The sequence below is a fragment of the Salvia splendens genome, chromosome 5, assembly GCF_004379255.2.
Source record: "Salvia splendens isolate huo1 chromosome 5, SspV2, whole genome shotgun sequence".
Taxonomy (NCBI): domain Eukaryota; kingdom Viridiplantae; phylum Streptophyta; class Magnoliopsida; order Lamiales; family Lamiaceae; genus Salvia; species Salvia splendens.
Window position 1 is genome coordinate 42665664 of NC_056036.1, and position 14680 is coordinate 42680343.

The 14680-nt window shown below is 38.7% G+C and overlaps 1 protein-coding gene across 1 annotated transcript; it reads left to right on the plus strand.

The window, feature by feature from the left end:
• Window positions 1–10465: 10465 nt before the first annotated feature.
• Window positions 10466–14585, plus strand: LOC121802256 (4-coumarate--CoA ligase 2-like). The gene is made up of 6 exons (XM_042201881.1): window positions 10466–11567; window positions 12456–12654; window positions 13127–13272; window positions 13359–13426; window positions 13530–13632; window positions 14272–14585. Exons 1-6 carry the CDS (start codon window positions 10500–10502, stop codon window positions 14386–14388), a joined length of 1701 nt encoding a protein of 566 aa, XP_042057815.1. The 5' UTR covers window positions 10466–10499; the 3' UTR covers window positions 14389–14585.
• Window positions 14586–14680: the final 95 nt, after the last annotated feature.

A 14680-nucleotide genomic window follows, 5' to 3' on the forward strand; every position in this document is an offset into this window, starting at 1 on the left:
GAGCCACCTTATAAGAGGGTGGGGCATTTGCCCCTCCTCAAATATGTTTAACTATACTATTCTATGTCCAATTTTGCAAAATATTTTAATTTTCTTTATATTTGCCCCTTCTATAATTCTTATATTTTCCAAGTGGTATAATTTTGCCCCCTTTCATTTATAATCCTAGCTCCGCCCATGGATGATTGTGACCGCTGCTGATGACTATTTTATAAGCGAACCCTAATCACAATTGGGCCGCTTGTGTTGGGCCGAATTATTATATACTATTAACCTATATCATATGTACCCCATTAATTTTTACCAATGAAATTCATTAATAAACTTAGTAATTCAGTTTACTATATTTAAAATATTAAATGGAGTAGAATAAAATGCTGTTTTTAAGAAAGAATAGTTAGTGAATGGAGTAGAATACAATGCTGTTTTATAACATTTTTAAGAAAGTAACTTCTAATCATCCCTGATAAAAAAAATTATACAACTATAAAGAATCAAACATAATATAAAAAATATCTAGATAAAATAATAATATAATGAATTAACAAATTATATTGTACATCATACTATAATATAAAATTTCTTAGTAAACAACATTATAATAAATCAAAATTTATGAATTGTTACTCTACTAAATTATGATTTTATGATATACTCTATTCGATTAAAAATATTATCAAATTTACAAAAACCAGTATTCATCAAACCCTAATAAATGACGTTTTGTTATTTCATTTCCGCCTCGATCCCCTCACCCGCCTGCACAGCCACCTAATATCCTTGCACTACTATTTATTTGAAATTATAACTTGATTTGTTTTTTTATCCTTTTCAGAACACACAGCACGATCGAGAACTGCATGATATAGAGAAGATTTAAAAAAATTTCCTTTTTGTTTACAGGTGTTTATTATTAAATTTTGGTGATCTTTTGTTTCTGTGACATGCTACGCTGCTTCGGAAGAAGGGAAAGGAGACTTTGGAAAATAGAAAAGAATAATTTTATATTAGTAGTATAGAATCATAGCGAAAGGAGACTTTGGAAAATAGAAAAAAGTATAATTTTATATTAATGGGTTGGCTCTTTACTTTATGGGCTACAAATTTATGAGTCGCCCAATATTATTATTGCTTAAATATTAGTTTTATTATATAAGTATTACTTTTGTTGGCATTTTAATATTTTGATGGAAGAGCATAGGAAAATATCTGAACAAAAGTATTGTTTTATGGAATACTAATTATAAAACTTATCGTTATTAATCCATAAAAAATCAAATTATTTAATAATTTTAATTTTCAGTCATAAAGTGAGTGAGAGTTGTGGTAAAATCTAATACTATGTCTTTAGTAAAATTTAATTCATTTTGTTGTTTTTTAGTATCTATGCTCACTTAGGTAGTTTATTAGTTGGCTCCGAAAAATAAATTATTAATATTTTTAATTTTTTAGCACCGGCTTGTTTAAAATTCTAGTTCCGTCCCTGGATGTTGTGCACATCATTACTCTCCATTTATTTTTATGAAGTTATACAATTTTTTAAAATTCACAAATCAATGCTGGAGATGTGCACAGCATCCCCTGCTGTGCATTTTGCCACAGCAGGGGATCCAAATCCGGAGTACTACTTTATCTGTTATTGAGCCCACTTAAACGTTAATTTGAAAAGTATGCCTTATTCAATTAGTACATCTGGAATTTAATAAAATTGTGAATTTTTCAATTTTATCTTTAAACATACTTGTATTGTACGTAACTACATTCGAATAGATAGATTTAGACCACCCATGTGTTAATCTAAAGGTCTAAATTGGGTCAATGGTCGGAATATTACGAGATATCAATATCACCAGACATAAATTTGTTCTAATTGTTGTATGAATACCTTTTTCGTATAAAATTAAAGTCTCACTGATCGGGATAGACTTCAATGCATGATACGACCTACCACGTGAAATTTATTACGACTGGGCACGAATTATTTTTCTGATATGGACTACAACAATTATATCATTTAAATAAGGATTTTTAAAAATCGATGATTTAAAATTTCGAAAACTTACCCCCTATTAAGAGCATCAGCAATGATGAACTTTTCGCCGGACATCGGACTGGCGTGCCGGTCGTCCGCCATTAGATCGGGAGAGGCGGACGCGGACGTCCCCGGTTGACGTGAGGTATCCGCGGCCGTCCGTTATTGAGGTGCCACGACGGATGGCCTGATTTTCGATTTTTTTAAACTCTATATATACGGCTCATTGCAAACTCTATATACACTATTTTTTTAAAAAAACTCTACCGCATATATTATCGTTGAAAATGAAGCCTAAAACAAAAAATATCATACGACTAACGGCAAACTATACAGATTCAAGGCATTACATGTACTTTGTTTGAATTATTTTTTTAATTTGGGTTTTTTTTTAACTATGTATTTTTTAAATTTAAATATGTATGTTTTTTTAAAATAAAATGGTTGCAATTTTCCCATATTCGTGTCAAAATTTTAATTCCGTAATTGTGAATTTGTGAATTTTTATTATTGTTCTTATCCGCCGGGATGTCCTTAGGAATGTCAGCTATTGTGCAGTGGGATGTCCTTATGACGTGACAATGCTGTAATATTGCTATTCTTTTGTCCGCTTCTGTTTAGGTTAAACCGATGCATAAATCTTTGATTGAGGAATGTGTATTTTTGTTTGCTTTTAAAAACATAAAAAATAGTACTACTACATTTACATAAGACTCTCCATTGGAAACATATGCAGAAGCAAATGAAATTTTTAATGGAGAGGGTGTGATTTTTTTTATTTTTCGATCATGTTTAAAATTTAATTTGATAAGTGGAAAAGAAGTGGCAGAGAATGAGAGACAACATCATTTTCGATTAACAATAGCTAGCTGTAATTTATACGTTTATCACTCCTACGCCACAAACATTTATATTGTTGCTATATATTTCTCATTAAAATTTTAGAAAATAAAGTTTTAAATTTTATATTTTAAACGACTGATGATTACTAGAATAAAAATAATTAAATAATATTATATTACAAAAAAATCATGTGTATCGATAATAATGTGATTTAAAAAAATGTAGGCAGTAAGTTAGAAGAGATGATAAAAATGCCTTGCAATTTAATTAGTGAGTTTAATCTAAAAAAAAGAATTTTCAAGAACAATACAACTACAAAATCACATTATTATCGATACACATGATTAAATTTTTGTAATTATCGGCCGTTCATATATTCTCGTAAGGGAATTTAGGAGACAAAGATCCTATAGACATGAGTATAAATTAATATATTCTCGAACTTATCTAGTGGTAACTAACGATGACATAAATAAATTTAAATCATCTATTTTTCAATCTAATAATCGAAATTGATTCTATATTCTCGTCGAAAGGGAATTTAGGAGACAAATATCCTATAGACATTATATGCATATATATAAACGTAGAATTATATGCTTTTATAAAATTAAAGGCTCAACCGTCTCGGGTAGAATTCAATACATGATAAGAACATCCACAATTCCAGTGTATTTAACTAGGTATGGGCACATAATTTGTTTTTGATATTTACTTCAACTTTTCAGGATTTTAGTATAATAAGATGAAAAATTTACAATACGTTATAAAAAAACTGATAATAAATTTAGTCAAATTCTAGTCAATCCTGTAATTTTTAAAATAAATAATTATATCATATTTTAACGTTTTCACAATTTTAAGTGATAGTATATACTCTAGCCAAATCATATACGGGCTATTCTGCATTTTCCATACTAAAAATTAATGCGTTTTTGAGTGATATATAAATTTGCAAAAAATTACTATTGATTTTGACTTTTTCGTCATACGTAATTTTTTCTAAATAGGCCAATTGAGAAAACTAACAAAGTTAATATAATTATATATTATTCAGAATAGCATAATTATTCAGGAATAAATTTTGTGATTTTTTCGGCAATTTCTTCCTGAATATTATTTGGTGCCCACCAAATCATGCTCATGTGAATGGATCCAAAGTGACCGTGCAAAAAGTGATGCCAAAGATTCCAACAAGTCACACACGATTTAAGAGAATCTAAAATCAAATACTTCCCCGTCCCTGAAAATTTGTCACATATTTCCTTTTTCGTCCGTCCCTAAAAATTTGTCACCTTTCACTTTTACCATTTTTTGTAGTAGACCCTACATTCCACTAACTCATTCACATTCACATTTTATTATAAAACTAATATATAAAAGTAGGACCCACATGCCACCAACTTTTTCAACACACCTTCTATTATATTTCTTAAAACTCGTGCCGGGTCAAATGGTGACGAATTTTGAGGGACGGAGGTAGTACTTAAATTGCTTCTTAAACAAATACTATAACAATACAAAATTATACTACTACTTCCATTTTTGGTAGTGGACCTTACATTCCACTAACTCATTCACATTCACATTTTATTATAAAACTAATATATAAAAGTAGGACTCACATGCCACCAACTTTTTCAACCCACTTTCTATTATATTTCTTAAAACTCGTGTCGGGTCAAATGGTGACGAATTTTGAGGGACGGAGGGAGTACTTAAATTGCTTCTTAAACAAATACTATAACAATACAAAATTATACTACTACAGTAGTAGTATTATTTTTAGACGGATGAGCTGCTTCAGTATTAGTAACTTCTCTTTTTATAAGCAAGAAATTGTGGTTGATGTTAGACTAGATTCTTGTGTGGTTACTTCTTGTCGTTAATTCGAACCCGTCAATTTGGTTTAAAATCAGATTGATTTTTTTTAAAAGAAATTGTACTAACCTATATCATAGGTTGTATTGTAACTGACATGTCGGGTTTTGTCGATATGGTCCCAATTCCAAAAAATTGAAACCTTAAATGACATTTAACCACCCATTATGATTCGGAGTTGGAAAAAATAGTGAAATTGAGGAAAATTGTTGAAAACGGCCTTAAGACCATCGATTTTGAATCGAAATTGGAATCACCAATTATCTTTAGAAATGTCAGATGCACGAATTTGCTTGTCAGGATGATCATGGTTCTGTCTATTCTAAATGCTATGAACTCAAATGTTTCACATCCATCGTGAATGACAACTTGTGTGAGGTTAATAGAACAAATAAGCTCTCTCCTATCCGAGCATCTGACTAAACCTTTGAGATTTGTTCTTTTGTTTGATTTGCAACATTAATGCTCTATTGAGAACCTAGTGATTTGGGCTAATGGTATGTAGAAGACAACCAAAACCAACATGGCTATGACTAATGAGTCATTTCAGAGTTGACTTGAGAGTGATGGTCTGACAAAGAAACTTGACCAACGAAGATGTAACACATAATGGAGGGTCGATCCTACAAACTTTAATGTCCCAAATTGCTTGTGGAGGTCAACTAATATGATGGATTTTCTCACTTAACAAATTATTTTGTGATGAATTCTCTTATTTGATACTATGTGTAATACTCCCTCTGTCCCACAAGAATATGCATAATTTTTTTTTTAGTCCGTCTCATAAGACAAGAGTATGACGTGGAACTCATTTTCCATTAACAATACTTTAATTACCTTTTCTTTCTACTTTCTCTTACTTTACTAATTGTGTATTAAAATTTTTGTCCAACTAAAAGTGCATATTTTTTGGAAAGAATGAAGTATTAATATGCTTCTCCAGGATTAATAACTTTGGGTTTCGAACCACACACTCATGGAAATTGGCACTACTATATGGTTGTGTAATAATTGTACAACATCTCATGAGTGCACCCACTTAATTATAAGGTAAGTAGTGGACGTTGCGAATTCATATGACTTTAGCAAAATATCGTTCTCAATCAATAAAGCCTCTTAATTCAAGCAATACTCTAATTAATGACTTTGGACCATCTCACCAAAATTACTCTTATCAATTTGTTTAAATCCATTGAATCATTGGAAAAATTATTTATTGATTAAATCAAATTCTAATCCAAAAATTAGTTGAAAAAAGTTTGTACACAATTTTTGTACACAATTAGGCCACCCGCAACGCGTTACGCGGGTGGCCCGTGTTTCGTTCCGCAGTGACGGAACCAGGACGGGACGCGTTGCAGCGTCTCGTCCCGTCCCGCAACCCGTCCCCAGCACGTCCCGCAACCCGTCCAGCAGTGACCAATCGCGTGACGTCTCGCCACGCGCCGAGGAGATGAGGCGAGCTCCCAGGCGATGCGTGACGCCCACTCGCCGGCCCGCGAGTGGGATGCGTCACGCTGACACAATAATTCATTTTTTTTTAAAAAATCGAAATAAAAAAAATTAGATTGTGAAAATGCGTCAAATAATGGAAGAATCACTTGAAGAAGATCTACGTCGGGAAGCGGAGGAAGCCGCGCCGCCCCAAAGACGCTCCCGGACTTACATCCATCGTAACCGGGAGGAAGCCGCCGCAAGGTTAGTCCGCGACTACTTCTGCGATAATCCGGTGTGGGGAGATACCTACTTACGTCATCGTTTCCGCATGCGGCGACCGCTATTTCTCCACATCTCAAATACATTGGTGGGCCGGGAAGAGTTCTTCAAAGAAAGGTTCGACGCCGTCGGCCGTCCCAGCAACACGACGCTGCAGAAATGTACTGCAACAATCCGTCAGCTTGCGACTGGACAAACGACGGATGTGTTCGACGAATACCTCCACATTGGAGACAGCACTGGGAGAATGTGCTTGCTCCAATTCTGCAAAGGCGTCTGGGCAGCCTTCACCGACGAATTTCTCCGGAATCCAAGCACGACAGATTGCCAGTTCATGCTCCGTCTTCACGAACAAGTGCATGGCTTCCCCGAGATGATTGGCAGCGTCGACTGCATGCACTGACAATGGAAGAATTGCCCAGTGGCGTGGACGGGGTTGTACACGAGCGGCCACAAAGGCACCCACCCCACCGTTATACTCGAGGCCGTCGCCGACTACCGGCTATGGATCTGGCATGCGTACTTCGGGGTCCCGGCTCGAACAACGACATAAACGTGCTCCAACAATCCGACCTCTTCGCCGAACTTTTGGATGGTAAAGCGCTGGACATCAACTTCACCGCTAACAACCGACGCTATAGAATGGGGTACTATCTTGCCGACGGCATCTACCCGAAGTGGCCAACCTTCGTGAAGACATGCGCTAGGCCTGTGAACGCAAAGCAGATGCTTTTTGCGCAGAAGCAGGAGACTGCTCGGAAGGATGTGGAGCGGACGTTCGTCTCCAAGCGCGCTTCAACATTATCAAAGCCCTGGCTCGTTCGTGGTTCATGGAGAACATGGTCGACATCATGTATACGTGCATAATCTTGCACAACATGATTGTCCAAGATATCCGTCTATACAAGAATGATTGTCTATTCGGGCAAGGACATGTGACTCTTCCGCCCACGCCCAACTCCAAGATGATCTCATGGAGCACATTTTATTTTTAATGAAGTGTGTTTTTATTAATTGAATTTGGTGGAAAAAAATAAAAAAATAAAATTGAATGAATAGTAATTTAAAGGATAGTTAAGGGACGGAGGGTTGCAGGTTCCACCCCTTAGTTAAGGGATGAAGTAAAAAAGTATAGTGGAGCCCGAAAATAGTGTTTTAAGGGAAGGTTAAGGGACGGTATAGTGGCAGCGTTGTGGATGGCCTTAGAGCATCTGTAACGCGGCGGGCCGGGCCGCAAGTCGCGAGTCCCGGCCCGTCCCATACGTTACAAGGAGGAGAGTCACGGCCCAGGCCGGTCCCGGGGCCGCGTTCCCGGCCTGGCGAGCGTCCCGCGTCCCGGCCTGGGACGGCGTTGCACGGTGACGGGTCGTAACTGGCGAGTCCCGGCCCAGTGTTACACGCTCCTCGGGCCGGGCCGCAACAGATTTTTATTTTTTTTAAATTCAAAATTTTTTTCTATAAATACTACTCCATTTTCATACACATTCAACTTCAAATCTCTTCCTAGAATTCGAAAATATGCCTCATCGTCAAAGAATATTCGAAGATCAAATGTCCCGGTTGTTAGCAGTGGCCGTACCGGCAATCCAAGAAGAAATCAACAACGAAGTTGAACACTACCAAGCTGCTATTCAAGCTTGGAACGAACAACAAACCCGGGTACCACGTACCCGGATGTATATTCAGTTTTAAAATTTATATGTTGTAATTTTGCAGTATTCGGTGAAATTAAATTTTCCGTCTTATAAATTTTCGGCGTTTATTATTTTACGTTCAAAATAGGTTGGAGTTGTGAATAGTGTCATTTATTAGTTGCGGCCCGAGTTGCGGCCTGCAGGGTTACAGCAGTTGGGGCCTGGGCGCAACTGTAGAGGAATGATGACGTGGATGGGACTTGGGGCCGGAAATGGGGACGGGGTTATTGATGCCCTTAGAGCATCGGTAACGCTATGGGCCGGGCTGCAAATCGCGAGTCCCGGCCCGTCCCACGCGTTAAACGGGAGAGCGTCACGGCCTGGGCCGGTCCCGGGGCCGCATTCCCGGCCTAGTGACCGTCCCGCGGTCCGCCCAGCCACGCGTTAAATGGTGCGGGACGTGACGCAATGCGGCCCGACCTAGGGTTATTTCGTTTTCGGGCCGGGCTGCAACTGATTTTTGTTTTTTTTAATTCGAATTTTTTTTAATAAATACCCCTCCATTCCTCCATTTTCATACACATTCAACTTCATTTCAACTTCAAATCTCTTCCTAGAATTTGAAAAAATGCCTCATCGTCAAAGATTATTCGAATCTCAAATGTCTCGGTTGTTAGCAGAGGCGGTACCGGCAATCCAAGAAGAAATCAACAACGAAGTAGAACGCTACCAAGCTGCTATTCAAGCTTGGAACGAACAACAAATCCTGGTACCACGTACTCGGATGTATATTCACCGAGACCGTGAACAAGCTGCCTTGCGGCTTTTCGTGGATTATTTCTCTATAGATCCGCGATGGAGTGATCAGATGTTCCGTCGCCGGTTCCGGATGCGGAGGCCTTTGTTCCTACACATTGTCAACGCAATTGTAGCTCGTGACACGTATTTGTGCCAAACAACCGATGCTGTGGGCCGACAAAGTATATCGACGTTGCAGAAATGCACGTCTACCATTCGTCAACTCGCTTACGGAACTACATCAGATATGTTCGATGAGTATCTCCATGTAAGCGAGCCTACTAGACGAGAGTGCCTAGCTAGATTCTGTCGGGCAGTCGTCGAAGCATTCAAGGATACATACTTGAGAAAGCCAACGACCGACGACGTTAGGAAGCTGGTCGACATGCACGAGCGGGCCCACGACTTCCCGGGGATGCTTGGAAGCATCGACTGTATGCACTGGCAGTGGAAGAATTGTCCAACGGCTTGGAGAGGACAATACACTAGCAGGCACAAGGGCACGCATCCTACTTTGGTGTCGCGGGGTCCAACAACGACCTCAATGTGTTGAACGAGTCTCCATTGTTCAACGACTTGTGTGCCGGGCGAGCGCCGAACGTAGAGTTCACAGCCAACCACCGTCGGTATAGTATGGGGTACTATCTGGCAGACGGGATCTACCCTCGATGGCCCGTGTTCGTGAAGACTATCACATGTCCGACAACGGATCAGGAGGGCATTGTTTGCCCAAAGGTAAGAGGCGGCTCGGAAAGATGTCGAGCGTGCATTCGGAGTCCTCCAAGCACGGTGGGCTATCGTGAAGGGAGCGGCCCGTGGTTGGCAGCGGTCACTAGTCGCTGACATCATGTATGCATGTATCATAATGCATAACATGATCGTTGAGGACGAGGAAGATAATGTCACTTTGTGGAGCGACGATCCGCTCGCCACCAACGGGAGTGACTACGTTATCACCGACCCGCCCGTGCAGGGCCTTCCTCCCGACATCCGCAATGTCATGGCCCGGTCAGCTGCGATGCGCCAAGAGGAACAACACACTCGCTTCCAAGCCGATCTAATCGAAGAGATTTGGACTCGCACCAACGTTTTCGAGCATTGATGTTGTGTTTTTTATCGTTTTTATTTTGTATTTTAAAATTTCTATGTTGTAATTTTCAATCTTCGATCGAAATTAACTTTTCCGTGTTATAAATTTTCGGCGTTTTTTATTTTACGTTTAAAATAGGTTGAAGTTGTGAATAATATCATTTATTAGTTGCGGCCCGGGTTGTAGCCTGCAGGGTTAGAGCAGTAGGGGCCTGGGCCGCAACTGTAGAGGAGTGATGACGTGGAGGGGACTTGGGTCTGAAGCCGGGCCGAGGTTATTGATGCCCTTATTGTCGATTTCTTTTTCTCAAGAAGGTAGTTGAATCGAACGGCGACGAATTGCGCCGCGTCAGCTCTTGCATTTCAGTTAAAATACATCACTCTCAAATCATAATTCTGAACTACCCAAAATACCCCTTCCTTTCGTATATACACTCTTCATTTTCAATCCTTCCTCCAAAAGAAACCGCCACTTCTCTTTTTCTCTCTTTCGAAATCGATCAACAATGTTGAAGGTAGCGGCGAGCGAAGCTCAGAATCCAGAGCTCTCATCTCACGCGCCGCCGCCGCCTCTATCAGCCGAGGAAACTCACATCTTCGTCTCCAAACTCCCCGCCATTCCGATCACCAACGACATTCCTCTCCACACCTACTGCTTCCAGCACTCCTCTGAGTATCCAGATCGCCCCTGCCTCATCGTCGGCGCCGGCGCCGGAAAATCCTACACCTTCGCCGAAACGCACCTCATCTGCCGTAAGGTGGCGGCCGGCCTCTCCGCCGTCGGAATTAGGAAAGGCGACATGGTGATGTCGCTCCTCCAGAACTGCGCCGAGTTCGTCTTCACGTTCATGGCGGCGTCGATGATCGGCGCCGCCACCACCACCGCGAATCCGTTCTGCACCTCCGGCGAGATCTACAAGCAGTTCAAGGCGTCGGGATCGAAGATGATCGTCACTCAATCGGCGTACGTCGATAAGCTCCGAGACACCGGCGACGAATCGATTGTTTTCGGGAAGGATTTCTCCATCGTCACGATCGATTCGCCGATTGAGGATTGCCTGAGCTTCTCCGATCTAATGGCGGCGGATGAGGCGAGTTTGCCGGAGGTGGAAATCGATCCGAACGACGCCGTTGCGCTTCCGTTCTCTTCAGGAACCACGGGGCTGCCGAAGGGGGTGATTTTGACGCATCGGAGCTTGATCTCGAGCGTCGCGCAGCAGGTCGACGGCGAGAATCCTAATTTGTACTTAAAATCAGACGACGTCGTTCTGTGCGTGCTGCCGCTGTTCCACATCTTCTCGTTGAACTCGGTGCTTCTGTGCTCGCTGAGATCCGGCGCGGCGATTTTGCTGATGCAGAAGTTTGAGATCGGAGCTCTGCTCGAGCTGATTCAGCGGCACCGCGTCTCGGTGGCGGCGGTGGTGCCGCCGCTTGTGCTGGCGTTGGCGAAGAATCCGATGGTGGATGGCTTTGATTTGAGCTCTATTAGGATGGTTCATTCGGGGGGAGCGCCGCTGGGGAAGGAGCTGGAAGCGGCGCTGCTCAGCCGTCTGCCGCAGGCGGTGCTTGGACAGGTATGCAGCTCTCTTTGCACGTGAATAACGATAACTGCCGATTTAACTATCTTTATTTTTATTCTTTTAAAATTACGATTGTTTTACTACTATTAAATTTTGTGTTGATCATTGTTTTAATGTGAAAAATAAAAATTTTACTTTATATATTAGGAAATACTAAGGTCCTAGGAAATAAAATATTGTTAAATTTTGAATATTCTTGTAGTAGTATAACAGATAATGTCATATAAATATAAGTGCTTTTCACTCCTTGGCTGGCTTTATGTGTGCATATATATAATGCAATTGCTTGCATTTTCATATAGTACAAAACTTATATGACAAGAAATACTATATTAATTGTTTTTTATTGTTATAAGTATTATATTCTTTTACAATTTTTGGAATTGTGCTTTTAAAGAAATTGACTTGGTATGTGGGAAGTGGAGGTGGTGGAAATGAATGCTCTCTTAATATTGTTGTGTTGTACATATAGTAGTGTTACTTTGTCAACTTGCAATTATAAAATACTCCAAATGAACACTACTAAAAATAGTCAAGCCTAAAGACTATGAAATTTAAGTTCGTTAATCATGCTCCAAAAATTTTAAACAGCAAATTGTCATAACAATTAAATTTGATAAATTCTGGTTAATTCCGTAATTTTCAAAAATATCCGATTAATTTGCTTAATTACTTCATTTATTCCGATTATTTATGTTCGCTTAATTTGTGGGCCCGACAAATATTAATTTAATTATTTAAGGTTGGAGTACAACTACTTAATGTCTATAGGAGTATATAACCAGTTTGGATTATGTCAACGGTCTAAATAGCCAAAAAAAGCAATTTTACTATTCATCTAATTAATTAGTGTTTAATTGATGTTGGTTTATGATTAATTAGGGCTATGGCATGACTGAGGCCGGGCCCGTGTTATCCATGTGCTCGTCCTTCGCGAAGCTTCCACTGCCAACCAAGTCCGGCTCTTGCGGCAACGTGGTCCGCAACGCTGAGCTCAAAATCGTCGACCCCGACACCGGCTGCTCCCTCCCCCGCAACAAACCCGGTGAAATTTGCATCCGTGGACCTCAAATCATGAAAGGTACTCTAGTTTTAACTACACTACTTGTACAATTGAGACCTATAATTTGTAAAAAATATTAATGTTACAAGCTAGTACTACTATATAAATTACTAATATACTTATATTTTTATACTGCATACACTAACAATTACAATTCAAATTGAATGAGAATGAGAGTTTATCGATAAATAAGGTGAATACCTAGTTAAAAGAATGCAAAATCCAAATTGCAAATAAATTTATTCGTTCAAATCAACGTGTTTTAACCTTGTACATGACAAATTAATTGTAGATCAAAAGGTTTCAAACCTAGACATTTGATCGGAATTCGGAATTAGTATTATTTCAAAGATGTGACTTTCTTATTCAGAACTATTTCGATACACACTAGTCTCATTTCAAAGCAACAACAATGACGACAAATCGACAATAGCTATAAATGCTATTGAGTTGATGTATTTTCATGTTGATGTGTAATCATGTGAAATAGGGTATTTGAATGATCCGGAGGCAACTGCTAGAACTATAGACGTGGACGGTTGGCTCCACACGGGCGACATAGGGTACGTGGATGATGACGATGACGTGTTCATCGTAGATAGGGTGAAGGAACTCATCAAATTCAAAGGCTTTCAGGTAACATACATTTATGTCAATCTATATATCAAAGAAATGTTATGTTACATAATATCTTATGTGGGCGTCTTTTATGACGAGAATAGGTGCCACCAGCTGAGCTCGAGGCTCTTCTCATATCCCATACCCAAATTTCTGATGCTGCAGTTGTATCGTAAGTCATCACAAAAATTATATATTTATTATCTTTTAAACTTAATTATTCATTGTTAAAAAAAATATTAATACCCTTTTCTAATTACACATTTATGTAATAGGCAAAAAGATGAAGCTGCTGGTGAAGTTCCTGTGGCTTTTGTAGTTCCATCAAAGGAATCCAAACTTACTGAAGAATCTGTCAAAGAGTTCATCTCCAAACAGGTACATTACTACACTATAAAGGGTAAATTGCTATTTGAATTATAAATTTTGGTTGACTTTCGGTTAATACTACAACTTTCAAACAAAGCGAATTACATTATAACATACTATAGTACTCACAATTGTTCCAAATCGTGAATACCAAATTTTGCTAGAGTTCGAACCTAAATTCGACTTCGTGAATTACGAACCAAGGTCGCTAATCGAAGATGCTAACCTTGATTTCGAAAGCTAAAATTCAGACGCCAATCAAATTAAAAAATATCCTGAAATTGTTTGAAATCATGGAAACAACATCGTTTTAAGTTTACCTGGATGTCAAATGATTTGAAGATCCAGCATTTTGTCCACGTTGGAAAATTCAGCTTTCACGTCGTCACCAATTTTACTGAAAAACTCGTCTCATGGGACGAGACAATTGCAAATTATAATAGCAAAATTTATCATTTAATTCGCCGAATTTGAAAGTTATGGCATTTACAAAAAATTAACCAAAAGTCGGCATATGGTATAAAGAGTATAAAACCCTTGGGAAATAATATTTCTAATTAAATGTTGTTTGAACCACTATTTTTATTGCACTTCTTGTATATGTCACAGACTAATTTATTTATTTATTTTGTCTTTTTTGATGAGCAGGTTGTATTTTACAAGAGACTACACAAAGTGTACTTTGTTCCTTCGATTCCAAAGTCAGCATCTGGTAAAATATTGAGGAGGGATTTGAGAGCCAAGCTTGCTCATGCTTCCTCTTAATAATTATAATTACATATATTCAAATATGCAATTTAGATTTATCATTTATTGCCTCGCGTTTGTTACCTTTTTTCCATGTTTATTTATACTAAGGAAACAGTTTTTCATCATGTAATTTTTTTGGAGACATCAATTCTTTGTATTAGTAATGTCTATTTATTCGATCCAATGAATATTTTGCAATAATTTATCACTTATGTAGTGATTTTAAAATTTTGAATTTTCCTTTCTAGTTAGTTTTTTTTAGAATTAAAACAATACAATCATCACCAATTTCCTAGAAAAAAGCAAC